At 41.9% G+C, this 25,848-nt stretch overlaps 1 protein-coding gene across 14 annotated transcripts in view; it reads right to left on the reverse strand.

Moving 5' to 3' along the window:
• Positions 1–25,848, reverse strand: part of DOCK9 (dedicator of cytokinesis 9) — a 414,823-nt gene that overhangs the window by 192,938 nt on the left and 196,037 nt on the right. For all 14 annotated transcript variants that reach the window (XM_068267974.1, XM_068267970.1, XM_068267967.1 and 11 more), the window contains exons 5-8: positions 20,668–20,737; positions 16,812–16,907; positions 7,417–7,551; positions 4,542–4,716 (exon numbers count right to left, since the gene is read on the reverse strand). In XM_068267974.1, coding sequence (XP_068124075.1) covers positions 4,542–4,716; positions 7,417–7,551; positions 16,812–16,907; positions 20,668–20,737 — 476 coding nt within the window. The remainder of the gene's footprint in view (positions 1–4,541; positions 4,717–7,416; positions 7,552–16,811; positions 16,908–20,667; positions 20,738–25,848) is intronic.

A 25,848-nucleotide genomic window follows, 5' to 3' on the forward strand; every position in this document is an offset into this window, starting at 1 on the left:
TGAGAATAGTTCCATGCCAGCGTTTTCCACTTCCCCACTCCAGATAGAGTGACAGGTCAGATACCACAGAAACAACTAACTAGAGAAGAGAGCTGCAACTTTTCTTTTACAATGAAAAGTACCAGTCTGCATTCACCCTCCTAAATAGGGAACATGAAGAGGAAAACAGAGCCTGCCATCTTCATTCTCTGATAAACAATTGCAGTTGCCTGACTTCTGTGCTGATGGCCTGCCTCTAATAAACTTGTCATAAATGAGCATGCAGATCAGATGCTTTGCCTCTACTCTAATAACAGCACTGACTGCATGCTTGTTGCAGGTAAGTCACTTAAAAAAATAACTAAAGCCAACAGCTGAGCATGACAGCCAGGCGATAGCTTATGTGGATGGTACCTGTCATTGTAACAATCAGGTTCATCTAAAACACAAAAGGAGACCAGGAGCACAATGGTGCAGAATCGTGTAAGCAAATTGCTAGGGTTTGCTATGGCTGTGTAGCAAGCATAAGCCGTTCTCTCTCTCTCTCTCTCTCTCTCTCTCTCTCTCTGAGAGGCGCTCATGCTTGCTATACAGCCATAGCAGTTAAAGAGACACTGAAGCAGAAAAAAAAAATATGATATAATGAATTGGTTGTGTAGTACGAATAATTACTAGAAAATATCCTAATATTTTTATTTTTAGTTATATAGTGTTTTTTTTATAACATTGCATCATTCTCTAATATTTGCAGTTTAGACACTACTTAAGCTCAAAACACACCATACAATCTTGGTTGTACAGATTTACCAAATCTATGTAGTATAAGGGCTAACAGATTGAAAATACATTGAATGATTGATTGGATAAGCTCTTATACTACATGAAAGTGGTAAGATTGAACAACCTAGATTGTATGGTGTGTGTTGAGCCTTAGTCTAAATGAGTTCAAAAGTTCACTAGCATTCTCTGTAGGGAAATAAAGATACATTGGGCTTGATTCACAAAGTGGTTCTAACAGTTAGCACGCTGGTGAAAAGCCCTTTATCATGGCTAAACTCAGTTTAGGCGTGATAAGTTTAGGTGTGATAACTATAGCACCAACTGGGTTAGCACCGCAGTGCACAGCTGATCAAAAGTTTTGCGCTAGCAAAGTCTGGTGCACTTCGCATAGAGTTTAATGGCGCTGCTTTGCGTGCGGGACTTTGCGCACAATCTAAACGTATCACGCCTAAACTGGCTTTTCATCAGCGTGGTGCAATGGTTATCACGCCTAAAGTCTCTAACTGGGTTAGCACCGCTTTGTGAATCGAGTCCATTGTCTTTTAAAGCATACTATCTCAAGTGTCTGGCAGAGTTCTCTGCGACTTTGAAAGTCGTGGAGCTGAATGGCTAATTTGCATAGAAAACTGGAGTTTCTTAGCTCTTCCTTTACTGAAAACAATATTAGACTTGTGTCTCTGCTGCTAATGTTTTTTTTTCTTAGCTGTACTACACATACAAATCATATCAAAAATGTTTTCGCTTCAGCGCAACACTTTTTTAAAAAAAATCCTGTAGCTAGCCTAGCGCTAGCTACATGATAGCCGCTGAGCAGTGTCATCCCCCCCACCCCCTCTGGCGATCAGAGCAAGCAGGAAATTCCGTTCAGAACGGGATTTCCTGCTTGGCTTCCCTCGTCGCCATGGCGACGATCGTGAGGATGTCATTAACGTTGTGACGTCATCAGGAGTCCCGAGCCACCCCTCAGGAGGTTAAGGCACTTGTTTTTTTCACTGACCTGAGGAAGCGGGCAAGCACCCGTGAAACGAGTTGTCAATTTCATGTGCTTGAATAAAATACCTTTTTTAAATAAACTGGTCCAAATTCTTCAAGAGAGGTAAGATTACCTCTCTGTTTATAAGGTTGACAGCTAACTAGCCCATCTTTAAAGGGAAGGTTCAAGCAAAATAAAAAAAAATGAGTTTCAATTACCTGGGGCTTCTACCAGCCCCATGCAGCCATCCTGTGCCCTCGTAGTCACTCACTGCTGCTCCAGTCCCCCGCTGGCAGCTTGCCGACCTCGGAGGTCGGTGGGACGCATTGCGTACATTTTTACGCATTCCCGCTAGTGCAGGAACATTAACACATACATTTTTACGCATTACTGGTTCAATGCGTAAAAATGGACGCATTGAACCAGTAACGCGTAAAAATGTATGTTAATGTTCCTGGACTAGCGGGAATGCGTAAAAATGTACGCAATGCGTCCCGCCGACCTCCGAGGTCGGCAAGCTGCCAGCGGGGGACTGGAGCAGCAGTGAGTGACTACGAGGGCACAGGATGGCTGCATGGGGCTGGTAGAAGCCCCAGGTAAGTGAAACTCATTTTTTTTATTTTGCTTGGACATTCCCTTTAATGCATTGGGTGCCGCCACCCGCTTTAAAGGGACTCCGAGCAGTGCAGAAACTATGGAAAGATGCATATCATTTTAAAGCTCTCTTTCTCCTCTTTCCAATGATATATAAATCACCACCCTTCGTCTTTTAGTTTTCTCTATTTTCGCGATTGAAATTGCCGCGGCCGCGATTTCGATCGCAAAAATAGAGAAAACTAAAAGGCGTAGGGCAACGATTTAGGTGTCGTCAGAAAGAGGAGAAAGAGAGCTTTAAAATGATATCCATCAAGCCATAGTTATATTGTATTACACAGGACGACACTTTCCCCAGTGTCAGCAGCTCCATTCTGCTGAATGCAGCTGTTGACTTTGACAAAAAGTCGCCCTGTGTAATACAATATAACTATGGAAAGATGGATATCATTTTAAAGCTCTCTTTCTCCTCTTTCAGACGACACCTAAATCGTTGCCCTACGCCTTTTAGTTTTCTCTATTTTCGCGATCGAAATCGCGGCCGCGGCAATTTCAATCGCGAAAATAGCGAAAACTAAAAGGCGAAGGGTGGCGGTTTATATATCATTGGAAAGAGGAGAAAGAGAGCTTTAAAATGATGTGCATCTTTCCATAGTTTCTGCACTGCTCGGAGTCCCTTTAAGTGTCATGACAGCCAGGCAACTGGCATTGTTTACATAGATGTGAAGATGGCACCCCTTCATATTCTTCTCCCTTCAGGTTCCATTTAAATCAGGAATGCAACTACTAGAAAAGCAGCCCTAGCAGCCACTTGGAGATCCTGGTTGGGGAAGGGAGGGACTGCCCAAATTCTTACACTCTTGCAAAGTGGTGCAGAGAAGCAGATACATATAAGATGTACACTTGTCCCACAGTAAGATATCCTGTACAAAACATTTTCTTACAGAGCTGTCACTTACAGTAGATATCCTTGATCTTCACAGCTTTGAACTTTTTACTGAAAGGTTTTAGACTTCTACATCTATTCATGGGGGATTCTCAGGATTTCCACTCCCTAAACTACAGCGCCACATTCCAACTACAAGAGGAGTGTGCAGATGAGTAGGCAGGCCAGCTGCCATGTTTATAGGTCCTTGCTGTTAAAAAGAATAAAGGAAAACCCTGAGAATCCCCCCCATGAGGAAATGTATTAACCAAATCCCATCACAAAAGTGTTTCAGAGCTCTGTCAGATTATTAATAATACCTACTGGAAGTGACAGCTGCTTAGGAAGTCATTCATAGTCCATCTTACTCTGTGATAAGCATGCAATTTAAATGTTAAAGTTTTGGGTCACAGTGATCCCCTTCCAACAGTCCTGAACCAAAATCCATGTTAAAAAAACCAAAACAAAACACCTTGGCCATAACTATCATACGTTGTAAGAAAACACAGAGAACGTATACATTATACAAACGATTGTTTTATATAATAAAACATAAGACATATGACAACACTAAAGGTAGCTATACACATATACAGTAGATTTGCCACCTGATGTAGAATGATTGATCTCTCTCAGATTGGAATCTGATCTAAGAGGAATCAATTCCTACCACACTCTGCACTTGATATTCAGTAGATTTCAGCAGGAACTGCAGCACTGCACTGTTCAATGAAATGCATTATTATGGGTCATCAATCAACCACCACTCCTTTCCAGCTAATGATTAATGCAGATCTTCTGTCCTGTCCAATAGATTTGATGAATTTTAGGAGCAAATAAATCGAAATTCAATTGGACATGCTGTGGCAATAGATTTCTGTCAGATTCAATCAGAGTGACTGAATCTGCAGGGAAATGAACAAGAAAATCAATAAGTGACTGGGTACCTTAAGGGGTCATAATGCTAGAAGTCACACAAGAAACTGAAGCAAACCACTAATGAACGGAAAGACATATGTACAGGTTACAGAACAGCAGTGGCTGGATAGTGTAATGGTTAAGGGCTCAACCTCTGACACAGGAGACTTGGGTTCAAATCTCGGCCCTGCCTGTTCAGTAAGCCAGCACCTATTTCAGTAAGGAGTTTCTTGGGCAAGTCTCCTTAACACTGCTACTGCCTACTGAGTGCGCTCTAGTGGCTGCCTCGCAAGCGCTTTGAGTCCGACAGGAGAAGGCGCTATACAAATACTGCCATTATTATCATTACTATGCTTTCTACTGATAGCAGACCTTCATGGGACTCTCCATTCCTCTTCTCCTGCATGGCGGCTTCAAAGTTCAGCTGGAGGATTTTATTAAGCGTGTTGATCCAGTCCTCCATCTCCATATCACTGTCTGCAGCGAGAAGATAACTGCTCTTGTCTTGCATCTTCAGCTCAAAGGCAAAGCGTCTCACTTTATTGTTCTATAACAAAGCAAATGCTTTCAGTTGTTTTCTAGCACTGGAACATTTTGTAGCTACTCTGTGGGCAAATCATATTACAAAGGATGCTGAAGATGGCACACGTTTCTCTCAGATCATAGCACAATATTTAAAAACCAGCGTTGAAAATATGTGACATGCCCAATAGAGAAAGAATAAAAGCTGGCCAGTTGTACTGTTTAACTGTATATTCATTAACAGGACATAAAGAGCCGTATATCAGACTCCCCTATACACAGTAATGTAAGATAACGCATGAATCCAGATGAAGCACATTCACTTACTGCAGCATCTGGAAGACTTAAGTGGCATACATACAATACTAAATATTTGTAATAAAGTATCTTAGTATTCTCTGTGGTGTGAGATTGTTTAGAATTTACGAAGCATTTAATGGTAATATACGAGAATGTGAACTCCCACACAAGGAGCTATGCGCAGTCTGTAAATATTCTATCTAAAAGGGAGTGTAGCAAGGTATTTTCTGATAGATACAGTCTGCCAGAAAGAAAAACAGCGATCCCTTCCTGAACTGCACAAGATGTTATGGAAATGTAACACTCCCAGGCCCAAGAGACAGCTCTCCTTCTGACAGCAACATGTTTGCCAGACTTGTAAGAGGAATACTTGAGCCATCTGCACTAAGTCCCTCCCCATCCCTCATCAGCCACACAGGAATGCCCTTTGTTTTAATTAAAAGGTAAAGCTCACAGGTATTACAGAATGAAAAACTAAATAGCAGCTAAAGACATTTGTAAGAAAGCAATAAAATTAATTACTTTTTCAAATAATGAAATATAATCATTGTGACAATCCAGTTTTCAATGATGAAATCTCTCAGAGACCAAATCTACTGAATTCCATGTTACAGAATTTGAACGAGCAGTTTATAGGGCTGGGATTTTAAGACTGGAAATTTGCCACAGATCATGTAAAAAAAAGTCATTTCAAAACGGTTACCAAATTGTTTGGCACACAAAGTAAAATACTAGATTAGTGAAGTCCGACAAATTGGCAGTGTAGAAGTTTCCATAGTGCTAAGCACTGCAGACTAATGTCAGATAAAGCAGGGCTTTTCAACCAGTGGTACGCGTACCACCCGTGGTTCTTTGCGGCTGCCCAGGTGGTACGCGCCGGGTCAGTGCCGGCACCGCACTCCACAGCCTGCCCACCCTCCTTCTCCATCAGACCTACAGATCAGCACGGGACCCGAGCGGCACACAGTTACATCGCACAATTCAGATGTGGTGTGACGTCACTTCCTGGATTCGAAGAGATTTGCGTGGCTGCTGGGTGCCGCTTGGGTCCCATGCTGATCTGCAGGCCTGATGGTCGCCGTGCTGATCTGGAGGTCTGAAGAGCCAGGTGAGCTACCTGTACTGAGGGCAGCATATTACCTATAATGGGGGCAGCATACTACCTATAATGGGGGCAGCATACTACCTATAATGGGGGCAGCATACTACCTATACTGGGGACAGCATACTACCTATACTGGAGGCAATTTTGTACCTATGCTGGGGCAGCACTACGTAATAGGTTGGTGCGTTATAAACACAATAATAAGTGTGCACACTTTATCATTTTTTTATTGATTTGTTGACATCTTGTAAAAACGCTGGTGGTACTTCAAAATTTTCATGCGATAAAAGGGGTACAATTTCTGAAAAGGTTGAAAAGCCCTGAGCTAGAGTGTTAGGGTGGCCACTAATGATCCAATCTTTTTCATCCAATCTTACCAAATCTATGTAGTAGAAGGGTAAACTGAGTGAATATATTGAATAGATACTATAGGCAGTCCCTTATATTACATATAAATGGTAAGATTGGATGAAAAAGGTTGGTTCGTCAGTGGCCAACCTTAGGCCTCGTTCCCACTATAAGCACTGCCGTGCCCATTTTCGGCAGCGCATGTGGCGTGCGACAGGCAAGAACGGCAGAAATGTATAGCCAGCACTTCTAACGTTCAGATCATATGCGCTGCACAGCCGTTAAATGCGCTATCGCACTGCTGCATGCACTTTTCGACCAAGCACAGCGCTGACCCGTTCACTGTAGTGAATGGGATCAGCAGCGCATCACACAGCAGCATGCAATCGTGCACATTGCATTCCGATCACACAGGCCATTTTATGTTAATGTGAACAAGGCCTCTTTTCTGCTTCCGTCCAGCGGATGAGTGCTTGCTAGAGCTAGGCACAGGCGGTGGAGATTTTTTGCTGTCGGGTAATGCCACTGTGTGTCACGCGAGGTGTTAAATGCTGCCATACGTGTGGCCAGCAGCCGGGTAGCAGCTAGGTGGCATGCTTGACAAATGAGCAGTTCAGCCATTCATGTTTCTGAAGCTTTTAGGGATTATTCACGCTGTGAAGTTGCTCAGCAACACAGGCGGCTGTGCATGTCACAGAAATGGCTATGCTCTCATGGCTAATGCTCTCTGCTGCAGCACTGACTCAATTACATTACACTAAATGGGACAGTCCTGCATTTTGCACTGACACGCATGTGGCAAGGCATTGTCAAAATGGACTGGAGCTCGCATATTAAACAATGATACGTGTTGCTCAAATCAGCTCAGCAAGCCAACAGTGTGCCAAGGCACTTAAAGACTGCATGTTACAAAACTGACAAGAGACATACAGGCATTACATAAAACTGGGTTAGAGGACTGGAATAGGTTACCTGTACAACACCCATGCAGGAGTCAAGGAATATGGACCCCTTAGGTTCTTTGGAAATTTTTTCATCTTTGTAGAAGTTTAGGTTATATGAACCATCACCAAGCTGTATAAGGTGAAAAAATCTTCTTTTGAAAGACTATAAGGAAAAGAAAAACGTGATTACACACATATATTATTAAAGATGACATGTTTTAGAAGATTGAGAATTTTAAATAGAATGCTTATAACAAACAACAAAGCACTATTATTTGCACTTTCAAAATCCAAATGATGTGAAGTGCAGAACCATGGCAGAATGTTGTTAAAGGGAAAATCCACTTTTGTGGAGAAAACCAAAGTTACAGCATGTGTGGAAAAGAAGTTACAACAACTCCTGCTCTTTACAGTTAAAGGGAATCTAAAGTGAAAATAAACTTATGAGATAATTTATATGTGTAGTACAGCTAAGAAATAGAAGATAAGTTGCACAGATATGAGTCTCATATTGTTTCCAGCATAGGAAGAGTTAAGAAACTTCAATTATCTATGCGAAAGAGCTTCTCTGAGCACTCCGACTAATTTAGTCAGAGAGCAAAGCTATTTTCTGTAGCACTCATCTTAACCTGTCTCTCACTGTTTCTTATTTGTTTAAAGTTTTTCTGCCAGGAAGTTCAAAGGCTCATTAGCTCCGCTCTGTTTCATCATTTAAAATACAGTGTAATTTGTAAACTGCAAATATTAGAGAATGATGCAATGTTATAGAAAAACAGCTATAAAACAGAAAATACAAATATGAGACTCTTTTCTTTGCTACTAATGTTCTATTAGTTATCCGTACTATACATACAGTTCATTATATCATACGTTTTTCCCTCTTCAGTGTCACTTTAACTCATGCATCAAAGCTGGGTGCTTCTGTCCAATCTGTACTCCAGAGTACAGTACTATTATATTATGTTTTTATTATATTTATAGTTAAGTTATGTGAAAGTCTATATACTGTAGCAAAAAAAAAAAAAAAAAAAAGAAAACCTTTAGTTCAAAATCAGATAACATCACCATACATTTGTATGTTTTATTTCCAATGTGATCTGACTGGCACGGACTGTTATCATTGCTGAGCCCACATACCCTGCTGGTGGAGACCTCTGCACTGCAATCACATTATTGAGGACGGTGATCAGCACATTGAATATCTGCGGACCCTTGAGTGGCAGCTGATGGCCTATGGATACTGACACACTCACACACTGCTGCTGTAAATGGAGCTTCGCATTTCACCTCCTAATCTGCATCCTAGGAGCCAACAAACTGGATCATCGCCACCATGCCCTGCACATGGGACTGATACGGTATGAAATATACCAGCTGTGCTTCACATCCATTCTTGTTTATGCAATCTCCCAGCTGAACTTTTACTTGCTGCATGAGCTATACTACTGATCAAATCAAACCAAAGATTGCTTTATTGGCATGACCAAGATTCATACAAGTATTGCCAAAGCAAGGGAAAAGGGGGACATGGAAACGGGTGGGGTAGGGGGACAATGGCTAAGCAGTCTGTGGACATTTTTAGGTTTACAGTTCCGTTATGCTCCTCTCAGTCTGTGGCATGCTGTGACATAGTGTGCAGCGGTTGTCACTGTGGATTCCTCTTCTCCCAGTAAGATATGCTTTTCTCTCATCTTCTAATGTGAGAAAGTCTGGGAATTTCTGAAAGTAAGTGTCCCTGGTTGCAGTATACAGGGAGAGCAGAATTATTAGGCAAGTTGTATTTTTGAGGAATAATTTTATTATTGAACAACCACCATGTTCTCAATGAACCCAAAAAACTCATCGATATCAAAGCTGAATATTTTTGAAAGTAGTTTTTAGTTTTATCTATTTTAGGGGGATATCTGTGTGTGCAGGTGACTATTACTGTGCATAATTATTAGGCAACTTAACAAAAAAAACAAATATATATCCATTTCAATTATTTATTTTTACCAGTGAAATCAATATAACATCTCAACATTCACAAATATACATTTCTGACATTCAAAAACAAAACAAAAACAAATCAGTGACCAATATAGCCACCTTTCTTTGCAAGGACACTCAAAAGCCTGCCATCCATGGATTCTGTCAGTGTTTTGATCTGTTCACCATCAACATTGCGTTCAGCAGTAACCACAGCCTCCCAGACAATGTTCAGAGAGGTGTACTTTTTTTCCTCCTTGTAAATCTCACATTTTATGATGGACCACAGGTTCTCAAAGGGGTTCAGATCAGGTGAACAAGGAGGCCATGTCATTAGTTTTTCTTCTTTTATACCCTTTCTTGCCAGTCACGCTGTGGAATACTTGGACACGTGTGATGGAGCATTGTCCTGCATGAAAATCATGTTTTTCTTGAAGGATGCAGACTTCTTCCTGTACCACTGCTTTAAGAAGATGTCTTCCAGAAACTGGCAGTAGGACTGGGAGTTGAGCAGGACTCCATCCTCAACCCGAAAAGGCCCCACAAGCTCATCTTTGATGATACCAGCCCAAACCAGTACTCCACCTCCACCTTGCTGGCATCTGAGTCGGACAGGAGCTCTCTGCCCTTTACCAATCCAGCCATGGGCCCATCCATCTGGCCCATCAAGACGCACTCATTTCATCAGTCCATAAAACTTTAGAAAAATCAGTATTGAGATATTTCTTGGCCAAGTTTTGACGTTTCAGCTTGTGTCTTGTTCAGTGGTGGTCGTCTTTCAGCCTTTCTTACCTTGGCCATGTCTCTGAGTATTGCACACCTTGTGCTTTTGGGCACTCCAGTGATGTTGCAGCTCTGAAATATGGCCAAACTGGTGGCAGCTGCACGCTTCACTTTTCTCAGTTCATGGGCAGTTATTTTGCGCCTTGGTTTTTCCACACGCTTCTTGCGACCCTGTTGACTATTTTGAATGAAACACTTGATTGTTCGATGATCACGCTTCAGAAGCTTTGCATTTTTAAGAGTGCTGCATCCCTCTGCAAGATATCGCACTATTTTTGACTTTTCTGAACCTGTCAAGTCCTTCTTTTGACCCATTTTGCCAAAGGAAAGGAAGTTGCCTAATAATTATGCACACCTGATATAGGGTGTTGAGGTCATTAGACCACACCCCTTCTCATTACAGAGATGCACATCACCTAATATGCTTAATTGGTAGTAGGCTTTCGAGCCTATACAGCTTGGAGTAAGACAACATGCATAAAGAGGATGATGTGGTCAAAATACTCATTTGCCTAATAATTCTGTACTCCCTGTATTTGGATCAGTGCAGCAGGAAGTGGCTTTAATCCTCAAGGGTCTTCTGCTCACAATGTTGGCATAGTTTCTCCTCCCTGGGTTTGTACGTCTGTCTGTGCCTCCCAGACTATTTCGAGGTTGTGAGCACTCAGTCTGCAGACAATCAGGATTATCCTCTCGAGAGTTTTGGAGCTTTTCCAAGTATGGGGCCATTTATATTCTCTCTGTAGAGACTGGTATGTGGTTAGCTTTTGTGACCGTTTCATTTCGCTCCTCCATTTTTCCACATAGTCCTCTTTGCTTTTGGCTGTGGTGTGTTTTATCTGAACTAGTTATGACCTTTGGATCGGGGGTTGGAGGGAGTATAGCTCTGACCACTACTTTCAGTGTGCATGGCTTTTTTTGGTCTTCATTGTACAACATGGCTTTGTAGTGGGGCGAGTAAGGGCTGCTGCTCTGTAGGTGGGCCCAAAAGGACAACACACTCTTCTACAGTATATCTCAAGCAGTAATGAGAATCTACCTTGCTCAGCTCGGCAGGCATTGTTTGAGGTACTTCGATGGACATGGAGAAGGTGTTTGCAGAACTCCAGGTGGAATATTTCTGTTGGGCTGGAATCCCATTTTGATTGGTCTGGGTAAGTGGTGGGGCCCCATACTTCATTTCCATACAGTAGGATTGGGGTGATGACACGGTCAGCACTTTCAGCCAGACCTTCACTGGTTTGAGGTGGTACAGTTCTTTCCTGATGGCATAGAACGTTTGGCATGCTTTGGCTTTTAGGGTCTCCATGGCTGACTTAAGTCTTCCAGATTGGTTGCTTTCCAGACCAAGGTAGGTATATTTATCAGTTCTGCTGATTTCACAGTTGTTGAGTGTAAAGGATGGGCTCTGGGCTGACCTGGTGTTTTTCCTATGTCTGCTCCATTGTGTGTGCCCTATGAACTGGCTCAATGGCATTACCATACTATCACTTGACACAGTGAAGCACAGTGATGAGGTCTGCTAACAAGGTTATTTATTTGCCTTGCCCAATTAGCCCGTTTCCACTATACTTAGGCGAATCCGCAAAGAGAAAAATGCTTGCGGATTCACATGCGTATGCAAATTCGCTAGCGTTTACGGGCATTTTTCCTGCAAATTCTCATGCGTAAGCATTTTCTTTCTATTTCCCTGATGCCATTCATCACTATTGACATCCGCATGCAAAACCGCATATGCGTAAAAGTGTATGCAAAAACACGTACCCGTTAAAACGCGTAAACAGCACGGAAAATTGTTACAGAGGCGGACGTTTTTTCCCTGCCTGCCGGGGAAGCGAATTTCACATGTAATGGAAACAGGCCCACTGAAATAAATTGCATATGCGAATTTGCATGCGACTAATGAATGCGAATTCACCATAGTTGAAACAGGCCCTTAGTGAACTCACTGGGACAGTATGATCGTGTCAGGTCTCTCACACCTTGATGCCACTATTGAGCTGTGATTATGAGGTGTATGTCAAGGGTAGCATGGTGGCCCACTTCAAGTCCTTTTTAAAATGTGTTTAAAATTGCTCATTATTATTTTTATTATGGTTGTACTAAATGATTGATGCATACACCCTTCATTTTCCCTTGAACCGAACTTATCACCATACATTGTTCTAGCAACATACCCCATAGTACTACTGCCATAGTTGCAAAAGTTTATAAATTCTTAGCTGGCTGCAAAATGTAATGAAGCACCACATTGCACAAAGACTTGAGCATCACTGACACAGTTTATGAAATGCAATAAGAAAGTTGAATTTAACCTCCCTGGTGGTAAGCCCGAGCTGCTGGGCCGATTTACGTATTTTTCTTTTTGCAACACGCAGCTAGCACTTTGCTAACTGCGTGTGCATTCCGATCGCCGCCGCTCCGCGCTCGATCGCCGCTTTTCGCCTCGCCGCGCCGCCCCTGCCCAGACCCCGTGCGCTGCCTGGCCTATTAGTGCCAGGCAGCGCTGAGGGGTGGATCGGGACTACCTTAGACGTCACAACGTCCATGACGTCGGTGACGTCATCCCGCCCCGTCGCCATGGGGGAAGCCCTTCAGGAAATCCCGTTCTTTGAACGGGATTTCCTGATCAAAGATCGCCGGAGGCGATTGAAGAAGGCGGGGGGATGCCGCTGTACAGCGGCTATCATGTAGCGAGCCCTAGGCTCGCTACATGATACAAGAAAAAAAAAAATTAAAAAATAGTGTTGCGCTGCCCCCTGGCGGTTTCTAATACACTGCCAGGGAGGTTAAAGGATATCTGAGGTGAAAATAAACAGATTAGAAAAACAATTTTATTTATCCTCAGTCTCCTAAAAATGACCTTTTTTGATACCCCACAGTTTTATTTTGTATTTCAATCTAGTTTTTAACCACTTAAGGTCCACGGGCTTAAACACCCATAAAGACCAGGCCATTTTTCATAAAATCGGCCACTGCAGCTTTAAAGAGAATCTGTATTGTTAAAATCGCACAAAAGTAAACATACCAGTGCGTTAGGGGACATCTATTCCCCTCTAACAATTTCGCCGCTCCCGCAGCATTAAAAGTAGTCAAAAACAGTTTTAAAAAATTTGTTTATAAACAAACAAAATGGCCACCAAAACAGGAAGTAGGTTGATGTACAGTATGTCGACACATAGAAAATACATCCATACTCAAGCAGGCTGTATACAGCTTTCCTTTTGAATCTCAAGAGATCATTTGTGTGTTTCTTTCTCCCTGCAGCTCTCACCCACTGAAGAGTTACAGGCTGATTGTTTCTTCCTGCAGACAGCTCTGCCCATGTCTAATTCCTCAGCATGTGACTCCTTTCACAACAGAGGATTTATCCAGCTTGTAAAGGATAAGAGAGCAGAGAAAAGCTGGCTAATGTAAATAACACACACACACACACAGGAGTAAGCATAGAGGGGCCTGGAGGGGGGCGTGCATAGCAGATCAACACTGAAGAGTTGGCAGCCTTCCAGACACAGGGCGACAAGTCTGACAGGGGAAAGATAAGATGGTTTATTACAGAGACGGCGATAGTAGAAAGTGCTGCAGTAAGCCAGAGCACATTAGAATAGGTTTAGGAACTTGTAGGATGGTAGAAAACAGGATAACAGAGTCACTTTAAGGCCTTGCTGCAGGGCTGTACAGCAACTTTCTGTTGGTGGGCTCTGATGCTCCCAGAATGTTTGTTTATTTTTTTTATATATATATATATATATATATATATATATATATATATATATATATATATATATATATATATATATATATACACACACTTTTTTTTTTTTATTTTTTTTTTTACTAATAAAACTTTTTTTCCCATCCCCTGCTCCCCCTCCCAACCATTCACCGTGATCGCTGATCCTATGACAGTCGATCACTCCTGAGCCTCTAGAAGGGACAGCCATGTCACAAGGCTGTCCCCAGTACAGCGATGCCGTAGATCGCAGCGTTGTACAGACTAAATAGACGGCGAAACAGTTTCGCCATCTGTCTCCTAGCGGCGATCACCACTGGGTCACTGATGGCGGAGCTCTCCACTACGCCATCCAAGCGGAGATGCGCCGATCTCCTGCAAATCTCTGCCCCAGGAGTATACGGCCATCGCCGTTAGGCGGTCCTGGGACTGGCGCCGTGTCCACGCCAATCGGACGCCAAGAAGTTAATTTTTTACTGTTTCATTGTCTCTGCTTAATGACTCCTTAATTGAAGTATGCCAGAGTTTAAATATATGAATTATTGACCCCTATCTCTATACTGCTCTGAGAATCCATTTACCGACAGGAAAGTGTTTTATGGCTCTAATTACTTACCACTGAGGGTTATGGTATAGTCTGACCCAGTCCGACCTGGGCAGAAACTGTCACTTACCTGATGTTAAACTTTTTTAGGCAAAGAAAGAAAAAGGAACACAGCCTAGTTATTTGTGTGCTAGGCACTGTACATACACATGTCTATCTCATCATGTCACCTCTGTTTTCCTTTAAAGTGGATCCGAGATGAACTTTTACTCATTGCATAATTGTGTTCCTTTCCTATAGTTTATAGGGCATTCCTCAAGTCAAATACTTTTTTGTTTTTGTTTTAATAATACTCGAATGCCCTATAAACTAAATAAGCCCCACCCACAGTTTTCAGAGAGCTTTGGCAGTAGCAAGGGCTCATGGGAGCTCAGTCTGGGCAGGAGGAGGGGGAGGTATTACTAGCCAGAGATTTCAGAGGCAGAGGGGAGGAGGAGGGGGGATTAGGTTTTTTCAGTCTGAGTGCTGATGGTGCAGATAAGCCTGCCTCTGTGTAATGTTTACAAACCACATGTCTGCTGTCATTGTATCACAGGAAGAAATAATCATATTCCATTAAAGCTGTTTGCAGACAGATTTGCTGTTTAAAACATCTAAACTGTACATAAGATATATAGACAAGTTACTTGTTATAGTTAGTTTTTCATCTCTGATCCGCTTTAACTGTCAATAACAATTTACACAGGAAAAGGTGATCCTCGTGAAATGAGGTTTCATTCTAACATTAACATTACATGATGATAGAAAATTTAAGAGTCATTTGAGTTTCCGAAGTGTACATAACTAGTGCAAAGATTCCCATACATGTTTAGCAGGAGATGGTTAATTAAATGCTAATAATTCTGGTTTGCATGCCAATATAATGCAAACTGTATGCAGATTGGATTTGGGCCAATCAAAACCAGTAGTAGATGGATTTTATTGGCTCAGTTAAAAGCTGGCTATAACATGACTTAAATCTGCTTGCAAGTTGGAATTATGAGCACCTCAATCTTCTCTATAACCCAAAGGATTATTCCAGCCACCCAGATCAGTCACTATGAGGTTACAGTTTTTCAGGGATGTGGAGGAATGCACTGACATCAACAGGAATGTTGGAAAGGTAAAACTCTGCCTTCTGTCCTGTGCTCCCATGTTATGTGGAAATGTAAAGCAGGGGTTACTGGTCTCTCCTTATGTACTAATATTTGCACTTCTCAGTCTGACTAACACAAGCTCTGCTTGTGTATTAGATGTACAAATGTCTGCCCTGGCGTGTTGCTGGATATGAAGAGTTTAGGAAAGAAATGCTTGTTAAAAACCTCGCAGTGTTCTAGGATTACTCAATTGCTCATTAGGCTGGTGTTTGACATTTCCTTGCTATTTTATCAAAGGATCAGCCTGAGCAGGTGTGTGTTATCTCAGCCCAGTTGTGCAGACTTCTAATAACCCCCAGCTTATGTTCCAATTGGTAGTGCAGTCAAATTGCTTACAATAAAGGTCATCTATGTCAAGTTGAAGGTAAAAAAAAAAAAAAAGGGTTCCTCACGATGCATCATTCGGCTCGAAACCTGAGTAGGTACTTGATACAAGTGTTCATACATTATACCATGTTTCAGCAATACTGTATATACTCGTGTATCAGCCTAATTTTTCTGCACAAAAAAAATATAACCCCCCCCCCCCCCCCCCCGGCTTATATGCGAGTCAGTGGAGCAGATCGGATGGTGCAGCAGGTTTTGTTACTGGCAGAGGAGCGCAAGGATTGTGCACTAGTTATCTTGCTCTTACCAGCTGGCTCCCTGCTATGTCCGTGCCCCCCCATCCCCTGCAACAGTGTGCAGAGTGTGCTGCTCAAGACTACCTGTGTCCCCTGGCCTGTGGAGCAGAGCATGCCAGCAACGTTTCAGTGGTGCAATGATTGGCAATCTGGCTATGGGGAGAGGGGCTGACTTGCACTGGGGCAACATCAGGCTACTGTGGAGGGGGCTATACTGGGGAGGGGGCTTATGCACGAGTCAATCACTTTTTCCTGGTTTCAGAGGGAAAAGTGGGTACCTCGGCTTATTTGCGAGTATATATGGTAGTTAAACTATGCTAGTACCAATGAATAAAGATAGCAAATTCTAGTTAGTCTCTCCTTTGCAACCTTGACTCACTACTGAGTTACTGTTTCACAAGACTGACTCCAGGTCCCCCCTAAACTTAGTTACATTTATTTTAACACGTAATTTTATACACATATTTAATGGAGGGCAGAATGGTGTTCATCAATGCCTCCCAGTGCTGCACAGAGGGGAAAGACATTGAAGACCAGCAAAGGTATCTGTAGTACAATATGGTGTGTGACACTTACCCTCATGGTGACACTTATTGCACTGTTCATGTTCCCCTTGTAGAGCCAGCCATGTTTAGTGATTCCCCCTTTCTGTGAGCCAAGAGATGCAGCATCCTGTATACAAAACACTCTTGTTAGAGCTCAAAGGTCATTGTGTCTTTTACATTGTTTATTGTATGACTGCTTCTACACAGACATTTACAGCAAATGAATACAATGTCACAGTTATCTTAAGTCATTTATGTGCATAAGAAAATTGTACTCATGATTTCATACAAATGGTGTAAAGTCCTCTGTGAAGGAATGATTGTCCACAGAAGACATTAAAAGTCTGCATTCCAAACTACCTGGCTTCTGTAATAACTGCGGCTGTTAGCAAGGTCTCACAAGGGGAATATTTAAACAAACCCAGGCTGGTTACTGAGATATCGTATATTCTAGCTGGGTGCATGCCACATTCATATTTTATGTTGTCTTACAGGAAGCAATTACGCTATTGCGGTCAAACCTAAAAAGGTCACTCATGTTTCACTGCTAAACCTGTCACATTTAGCACAAAATGAGCTTGAGCTAGAACCAAAGATCCTGTCCAACGTACAGCAGAACCAGAGCTACTCATGCCAAGGCCGCAACCGGTGGACGTAAAAAAAGGTGCCTCTAGATGGAACCAGATTTTGGTGAGAATAACTAAAAGACATGCTAGTTCCTGCTCAAAAGGCCTTTAACATTTTACGCTGGTGACAAGTTATGCAAAAAACAATGTGGAAAATGCATAAGGACCTGTCTCCACTTTTCTGTGCATCAGTTTTTCAGCATGAGTTGTCTGACAGTTTTGCATTGCTGTCAATTGTTTTTCTGCATGTGAAAAATGCATTAAAAGAAAATCTGTAACTAAACAATGTTCCCCTGGGGGGTACTCACCTCGTGTGGGGGAAGTCTCCGGGTCCTATCAAGGCTTCCCCCGTCCTCCTGTGTCCCACTGCGGGCAGCAATAAAGCTCCCCGAATGGCGGGGATGTAAATATTTACCTTCCCGGCTCCAGCGCAGAATCGAGACTCTGCTCGGAAATAGGCGGAAATAGCCGATCGATGTCGGGCCACTCTAAGGCGCAAGTCACATGAGCCTGCGTGGTAGAGCGAACCTGACAGAGATCGGCTATTTCCGCCTATTTCCAAGCCGAGACCTGCAACAGCGCCCCCGCTGGAGCCAGAAAAGGTAAATATTGCACAGCCTGACAAATTGTCGGCTGTGCCTTCCGTGGGCTGTAGCGAGACTGCCGTGGGACCGCGGAAGCCTTGATAGGATCCAGAGGCTTCCCCCTACCGAGGTGCATACCCCCAGGGGAACTTTTTTTTTTGTTACAGAGTCTGGTTTTCCTGTGCAGAAAAATGGATGAGTGGAGACAGGCCCTTACACGACCAATAATGAAGTAAAACTCATTTTTCACGGATGTTATTCACTAGGTACAAAGCCTGCAACTAGAACATGAATATAAGGCAACATCCATAATGCATCGCTTCATTACAGAGAGTGCATGCGTGCAACTCATTCCTATAGACCCTAGTAAGCGTGGCAAGCATCCAGAAGAGCTAGTTCATAGCAGACCCCATAGATGTTGTTAATATCCAACTTGTATAAAGACATTCTGGCCCTCATAAATTCAAAGGTATGGATTGGATATGGCTAGCTGTACACATTATAAAACTGTTCCAGGGTATGAACAAGAACTACCAGGATTATCAATGTAAACTACTTTTTTGCCTTCTTGAAACCTATAAGTATCAATTGCACATGTGTGACTAGAATGTCCTCAGACATGATGAAATACATTCACATTTGTGAGCAATTCAGATTTAGCATGTCTGCACTAACTCTGTCACATGGCAGAACCATTGCCCAGATTAAGGGACTTGCAAATGCTCAGAACCACTGAATCACAAAACTCTCACATTTATCTATAGACAATTTACTCAGCTTTATCCAGTTAGGCCCAATAAGTGTCTTCACTCTGCCCCCCTCCTTTTCTGAAGGGACTCGAAGTGTCTATTCAGCAGAGCAAGGGAGCCAAATGAAGACACAGGCAAAGTGCGTCTCCTGGCCAGCAATGATTGCATTCACCGATTAGCCAGAGATAAGCAAGCATGTACTGCTGTATGCAGTGAAAGTAAATGTTTTTACACACAGGGAATGCTTTCAAATGTTCTTTTATGTACCTAAGAGCAGTTACTGTCATTTCAGTTTTGGGAAAATAATCCCACTTCAACCAGAGCACTTGATCTTCATTCTCATTCTGGGACTGTGGCTGAAAGTATTTAGAGACATAGGATCAACAGGAAGTACAACAAAAAAATCTTCACTCTTACTACGGTATCCCTTTAGAGCTACCAATATGAGTGGAGAGCATCGATTTCGCTTCAATACAATGGTGCTATCAGCAAAACTAAGCTAAGAAATCCATATAACAAATCTTTACTACATCCATTCTGAATGAAAAAAATGGCATGGTCCCTTTAAATCTCACCTCTAGACACAGATCTAAATGTAGCCTCGGAATGCTTAGTAACTAGAGTGTGAAATCCTGTCTTCAAATCAGGTCACATAACCTATATATACGTGGAAGTACTCTAAAAAATAGAAAGCATGGACAAATACATAGCAGAGCACTTCGGCTGCATCAACAGAGGAACGGTCAGAACAGTCCACATCCTGTGCATCTGCACACTTCAGTCAGCAGTTGTGATGTACAGTAACAACAACTGACCCAATACCTGGGCAATTCACTTTCATAGATGAAAGGGAAACGTTTTCTGCTTGAAACCACAGAAACAAAGTACACGGGAGATCATTTCAGGACAAGCAACAAGGAAACAGAAAATAACCCACCAAGACTGGGAACAAGTGAAAAAATGCAAACCAATGAATTCTCCTAGACACTGGACCAGCTACTGTTCATTGTAGCTCCACCTCATTCTATACAAGTGCTCTGGAAGATGTAATGCTACTTATAAGAACGGTGCTTATGCAGAGAACTGGAATGATTTATTATCAATTTGGGTGGTAACTTAAGGTAGTCATACATCTACCAATTTTGGTGGCCAATCGACCAAGAGACAGATCTCACTGATTAAATCTGATCAGAGAGATTTCTGTTGAATGCAATAAGCAGCAGGCTGATCGATTTCAGCATGAAATCTTGTGGGAATTGGCCTTGTGATGCCGCCACGTCTCCCACATCTGCAGTCCCCCAAATGTATTATGTCCCCTCCCCAGGTGCCCATGCAGTTATACTTTACCTGCAGCCATCCGTGCTGAGCTATATGCCGGTAGTCACGTGGGACCGGAATTTGGAAATAGGGCACGGACAATCAGCGCCGATGGCGTGACAGGTAAAGAATAATGGCACAGTCGCCAGGATGGGGGCAAAAAGGCTGGGGTTTCCATCATATTCATGATACTGGACTACTTTCCAAAGCATTTCATCAGCTCTATTTCTTGGCGAGGACAAAACAGCTTCTAAATGCTAGCTGTAGTTAGATTAGTGAGCTAATCATGAAGAATAAGCAGTCGCTCATTGCTGATTTCTCTGTAAGTAATACCATTAAAGGCCTTGATTTAAATTTCTTACATTTCTAACAGCTGCAGACATACCAAAGGAGTACATTTTACCTAACCTTTTAATCCAAATTTAATTTAATTTATTCAAACCACAGCTGACATCTATGAAGACGTATATCATCTATTAATGGTGTAACAGAAACCTGACAATTGTTGGTTATTCACTAGCCTGAAAATCACTCAAAAAGAACTGCTTAAAGTGAGCTGGAGGTGGACACACGTACCTATCTTCCACATGGCTTACAGAAAATAAACCCACCTCATCTTTGTCTGCCTCTTCATCCACTTCATACACGTGTGCGGGAAGCTTTTCTGGTTTAGTGACTTTGCTGTGGAGAAGCCAACACATTTTTAATGCTTGTACAAATAGCTGGATAAAGAAGAAACCAATACAAATATAACAACTTGGACGTAAAAAATCAATCAATAAAAAACTCCATATTGTAGTGTTACCCCCACCAATCATACCATAACTAATGCATCCAGTTCCAATGAACAGTAAATCAAACAAAACAGATCCAAGGTTAAAAAAAAAAAGCTCCATCTCTCATGAACACCACATGTACCATATTTCATTGAACTATTTCTCAGTTCTGCGGCATTAAAAAGCACCATATCATTTCAAAGGTGAAAAAATAAATGCTAGCAAACCACAATTAAGATGGGAAAAACTCCATGTATGCCTTTACAGAACTAGGATACTGTAAGTGTTCTTGAGGAAAATGGCCTTGGGTAAAAAGAAGAGACAAAGCAGCTCAATATAAAAAGGTAATAAACACTAAAGGAAATAAAACTACGCCAGACATTACTATAAGATGTTTAACTCTTTTGCTGCCAAGGATATGTGGTTTTCCCCCCTCGAATGAATAAAACACAATACACTCAGCACAAAGATAGCATCCCACAATGCACTATTACCTTTCTTTTTATTTAGGCAGAACACCTAGAAAATTAAATCACACTACTGATTTTGTATGCTATACCATGTTGGCCTAGATGTTTAGTAAAGCTACATTTTCATTAAAATAAAACAAAATTAATATTCATTGGTTTTTTTTATTGAATATTATAAATATCCCAGTCTACCTCCAACATTCCTTGCATAATGGCTCTCAGACTGAGGAAATGGTGCATTAGGACTGCGCAGACAGGTTTACACTGAGCATCCTTACAGGAAGAGGGAGAATAATCACAATGTTCTAAATATTCAGACCAAACATGTATTAGAACTACATAATAGACACATTAACACAGTTTTCTCCCCAGGCTCTTTTAGCTGGGTTCTCCACCCGGCTAACTTCGGTGAGCATCCAGCTGTCATCAGCTCGCCTCCTGCGCTATAAGCAGAGTTGCGCAGAGAAGCACCGGCCCTGCTTTGCCCCATTATGCCCCACCGGCTACTTTTTCATGTCACCCAGCTGGAGAAAAATTCTGGGGAGAACACTGTTAACATGTTCATTTTGGAACATTTTGGTTCAATTCAGGTGCTCTGTAGTGATGGTCATGTCTAGGAGAACTCATGGAGAAGCATGTGATCAGTTTGGTCAGGTGATAGATAAGCAAGTCTATGTGATCACAGGAAATCAGAGCTTTTTCAAATCTATCAGCTGATCAAACAAATCACATGATGCTCCATGAGACCTCCTACACAGGTCCACAACTAGTGCTCTGTAATGCCTGGTACACACTATGCAATTCTCCTGACTGAGGATTCCCATTGATATTTTGCAGCCCAATAGAGATCCAATGTTTTTGCTGGCCACCAGGCTGTGTACAAAAACAGAGTGGCGGCAAGACACGTGAGCTTTTGTTCTGCATCCATCTGGCCCAGGATAATCGTGGACTGCACAGAAGTGTGGTCCGCTTACTGCAATGGATCCATTGACTGAGGCAGTCTTGTTGGCCGCCTCATCCGGCTTAAGTGTGTGTATGAGTCATAATCAGGGCTGTAAACTGTGTCTGAACTGTTTAGAAACTTGTTCTTGAGGCTCGCTGGTGATGTACAATAACCAGTGAAGTGGTTAGTTCAGCACTCACTTGTATTACAAATGTGGAACAATCATTTAAAGTTAAACATAAATTAATGATGGAAAAATAGTCATACATCATTGTCACAGAAATTCTGTGTACCACAGTTACAGTGTCCAAGCATTTAGAATGACAGGAGCACAAACGTCTTTATTGGTCCTTGTGTACATAACAACATTATTGACCTAATGAAGCAATATGAAAGACAGACACTGTATTGTATACAAACCGAGGCCTAAGCTAAAGCTAAGCTTCAAAATCACCATTGGGAGAGCAATCAGAGCTAGAGAAAGAAGAACAGAGAAGAAAAGAGAAAAGAAACAGATAAAGAACAGAAAGTAAAGCAATGCCATGGAGCCCTGAGAACTGCCTTATTCCCCCCCCCCCCCCCTAACATCTGATGCCAAGGGCCCCCGACACTTGGTATGCTTTGTCAGAGCGGTCCTCTAGCTGGGACAACCACCATCCATTCTTGAACCATAAAGGTTGTGACCCTAGCCTAAACCTCATCATAAGATATAAACTGGTACTTCCATGCCTTGGCGGTGGTCTGTTTTGCCAACACAAAAATAAAATTAGCTAAGCGTTCTTTAGTATTTAATTAAGCTTTGTTTTGGAAAGTACAAAAGTATAAACGGTCTTGTGGGACGGTTTTCCCGAATAAAGATTCTAGGCCAGAGTCTGTAAGCATGGTACAAGATCAGAAGACATGCGTTATATCCCCCTAGGCCCGCAGCATCTGTAGCATAGCTCACACCCAGCTCCAGGTATAGGACTCAATGTAGCAGGTACCCAGTACCATCACAGTAAAACCTTATAGGCCGATTCCATGAAGCCAGGATTTAGGGATAATTTTGTGATAGTTTTCCAAGCTTCCTCCCAGTCTTCTAGAATCTAGAGGTTCCTCTGTGCTCAGATCTGATTCCCATTTAAAGACATTACATTAAGTCTGAGTACACTCTGGGAATCGATGCAATATTTATAAGCAATATAATTTGTGATATTTAAAAAAAACAGATTAAAACCCGTAAATAAAAGGTATTCCATGTAATTCTTGAATGAAATGCAGCTGCATCACACATGAGGTTGCTTTTTCACAAGCTACAGTTTTAGAACGTGTTTGCTATGCAATGTGAAGTGTAAAAATGAATAAGGCAAATATATTCTGTACTACAGTGTCAGTGATGATAACCTCATGGTGTCTGTATCACAGTTTTCAGGAATGTAGATGGGAATCGGAATGAGTCATAGTGACTGTATTCTAAAGTTTCATAACACACATTTTCTTGGGAAGGGTGGCCTCTGCATACAAATATTCCTTTCCTGCGCACACCGCACACTAAACTCCCCTCACACACACTGTTCCCAGGCTGCTTCATTTTCACACAGACCTTACATGCTAATAGTTTTGGTTCTATAACCAATATTACTTTAAGGAGTCAAAGATTTTCTGCTTTAAACAGGTATCTTTAAGTAGAACTTGTAGGTCATTGGGACTAGGAAAGGTCAATGGTCAATGAGATGCAACTAATTATGAGTTGATGCCGCATTATGCAAATTTTGTATGCAACTTTATGTAGCTTGAACATGAACCCAGTGTTCTCCACCAAATGTTTTCCAGCTGGGTGGCAGGAGAATGTAGCTGGGTGGAGGGGGCAGGGAAATACAGAGCTGGCGCTTCCACAATGGCAGCCTGGGCAATTGCCAAGGACCCCAGAGCCATCTGACAGGGAACACTGTGAAAAAAATCAAATCCTGCTGTGGTAAAATTTGATTGGTTCATTTTCAAGCTACATACATTTGCATACAACCTGAAATTATTTGCATCTCACTGACCATCCCTAACGTGGACATAAAAAAAGTACAAGTTCCAGTTGTAATTGGTCTAGATCTTTTCTGAACATGACTAACCAATCATCTTCTGCGTTCTGAAGCAAATTGCTCAGCTCATCATGTGACTTCAAATTTCTATTAGAATCTGCTATTAATATTTCTTCAAATAAGATTCCAATGCAAACATCAAATTAACTATCAAAATATCCACTGTTGGCTTTAAGTGCCCAGCGTATTAAAATTGTATATTTCAAGATTTTGTCACATGCTGGATAATTAGACAATGTTCTAGGTTCCCGAGAAATAACATATTTGTGCCTTAGCTCTACGCCTGCACAAATTATGAAGGTCCCTTGCTCTATTAGGTATTCATTATTTACGTAGCACACAGGAACACTGTAAAAGTAGGCAGAAACATACAAAAACAAACAAACAAAAAAAAATAATCAAATTTCCAAGGTAAGCAGTTACAAAACAAGGAAACTCAGTTGAGAATTTCCCTACATGAAAAACAGTCACTGATCCAATTACCCCACTAGACAACATAACTGGCAATTCAAGAACTTCACATTAAAGATGAAAGGCTCTGACAAACACATTATTGAGTAAACTGAGAACTATCAAGAAAGTTATTAATTCCAGCCACTTCTGCATGGGGATAATGAAATCACGTCAATATCCACAGAGGAAGGCTTACTAGTTTTCCTGGTCCCCATGAACTAAGGTGGCCTTGAAGAACAACATTCCTTTAGTGTAACCTATTTCAAAACTTCCTGGCACATGGCAGGAAAAGCCAATTGTTCCACTGGGCATTGTACGTGCAACTAGGCTGCAAGAAGCAGTTTATATACTCTACTTTCATACCAAATTATGCAAACCATATAGATATTCTGCTCATCTGTCAGCAAGGAAAGCTTTTAAAAAAAATACTTTGGTACGGTTAAACATAAAAAGAACTTAAGGCCATCCTCAGCAACATATGTAGTAAGCAACTGGGATGTAATTCAAAGCAGAGCCTTAACATTTTTTTTAAAGACTAATTTACACATTCACATATAGTTTCATGTCTACCATCCCCCCCCCCCTCGCACTCCCCCCGGCCTTGATCATAATACAGGCATATGCCTCCCAAGGATTCAATGGATGATTGAGACATATCCTTCCATCAAAGGGAGTCAGTCAGGGGAATAGTGGAAAAGGAAAGCATGCATAGACAAGTCTAAAAAAACGATTTCCTGATAAAACAACTTATAGTCACTTATCCTGCAAGAGGATGGCCATGATTTCAGATGCTTTGCTGAATTAATGTTAAATTCCTGGAACTCCATATTAAAAGCAGGAAACAAGAGGAGCCTTCTTGTACCTTTACCCCTTTCTAAGCTTGTAGTGAGCGCTCTCTCAAAATAACCGCTTCCAGCTCCAGAGTCCGAGCTCTTCAAAACGTCACCCCTTTAATTCTTCAGTGAAATGCATTGTGTTGCTCAAGCACTCAGTGTCTGCATGGGTTTCCTCCAGGCACTATGGTTTTCTCCCACATATATATGTAGATAAGTTAGTTGGCTTCCCCCTAAATTGGCCC

The sequence above is a fragment of the Hyperolius riggenbachi genome, chromosome 2 (assembly GCF_040937935.1).
Source record: "Hyperolius riggenbachi isolate aHypRig1 chromosome 2, aHypRig1.pri, whole genome shotgun sequence".
NCBI classification, from domain to species: domain Eukaryota; kingdom Metazoa; phylum Chordata; class Amphibia; order Anura; family Hyperoliidae; genus Hyperolius; species Hyperolius riggenbachi.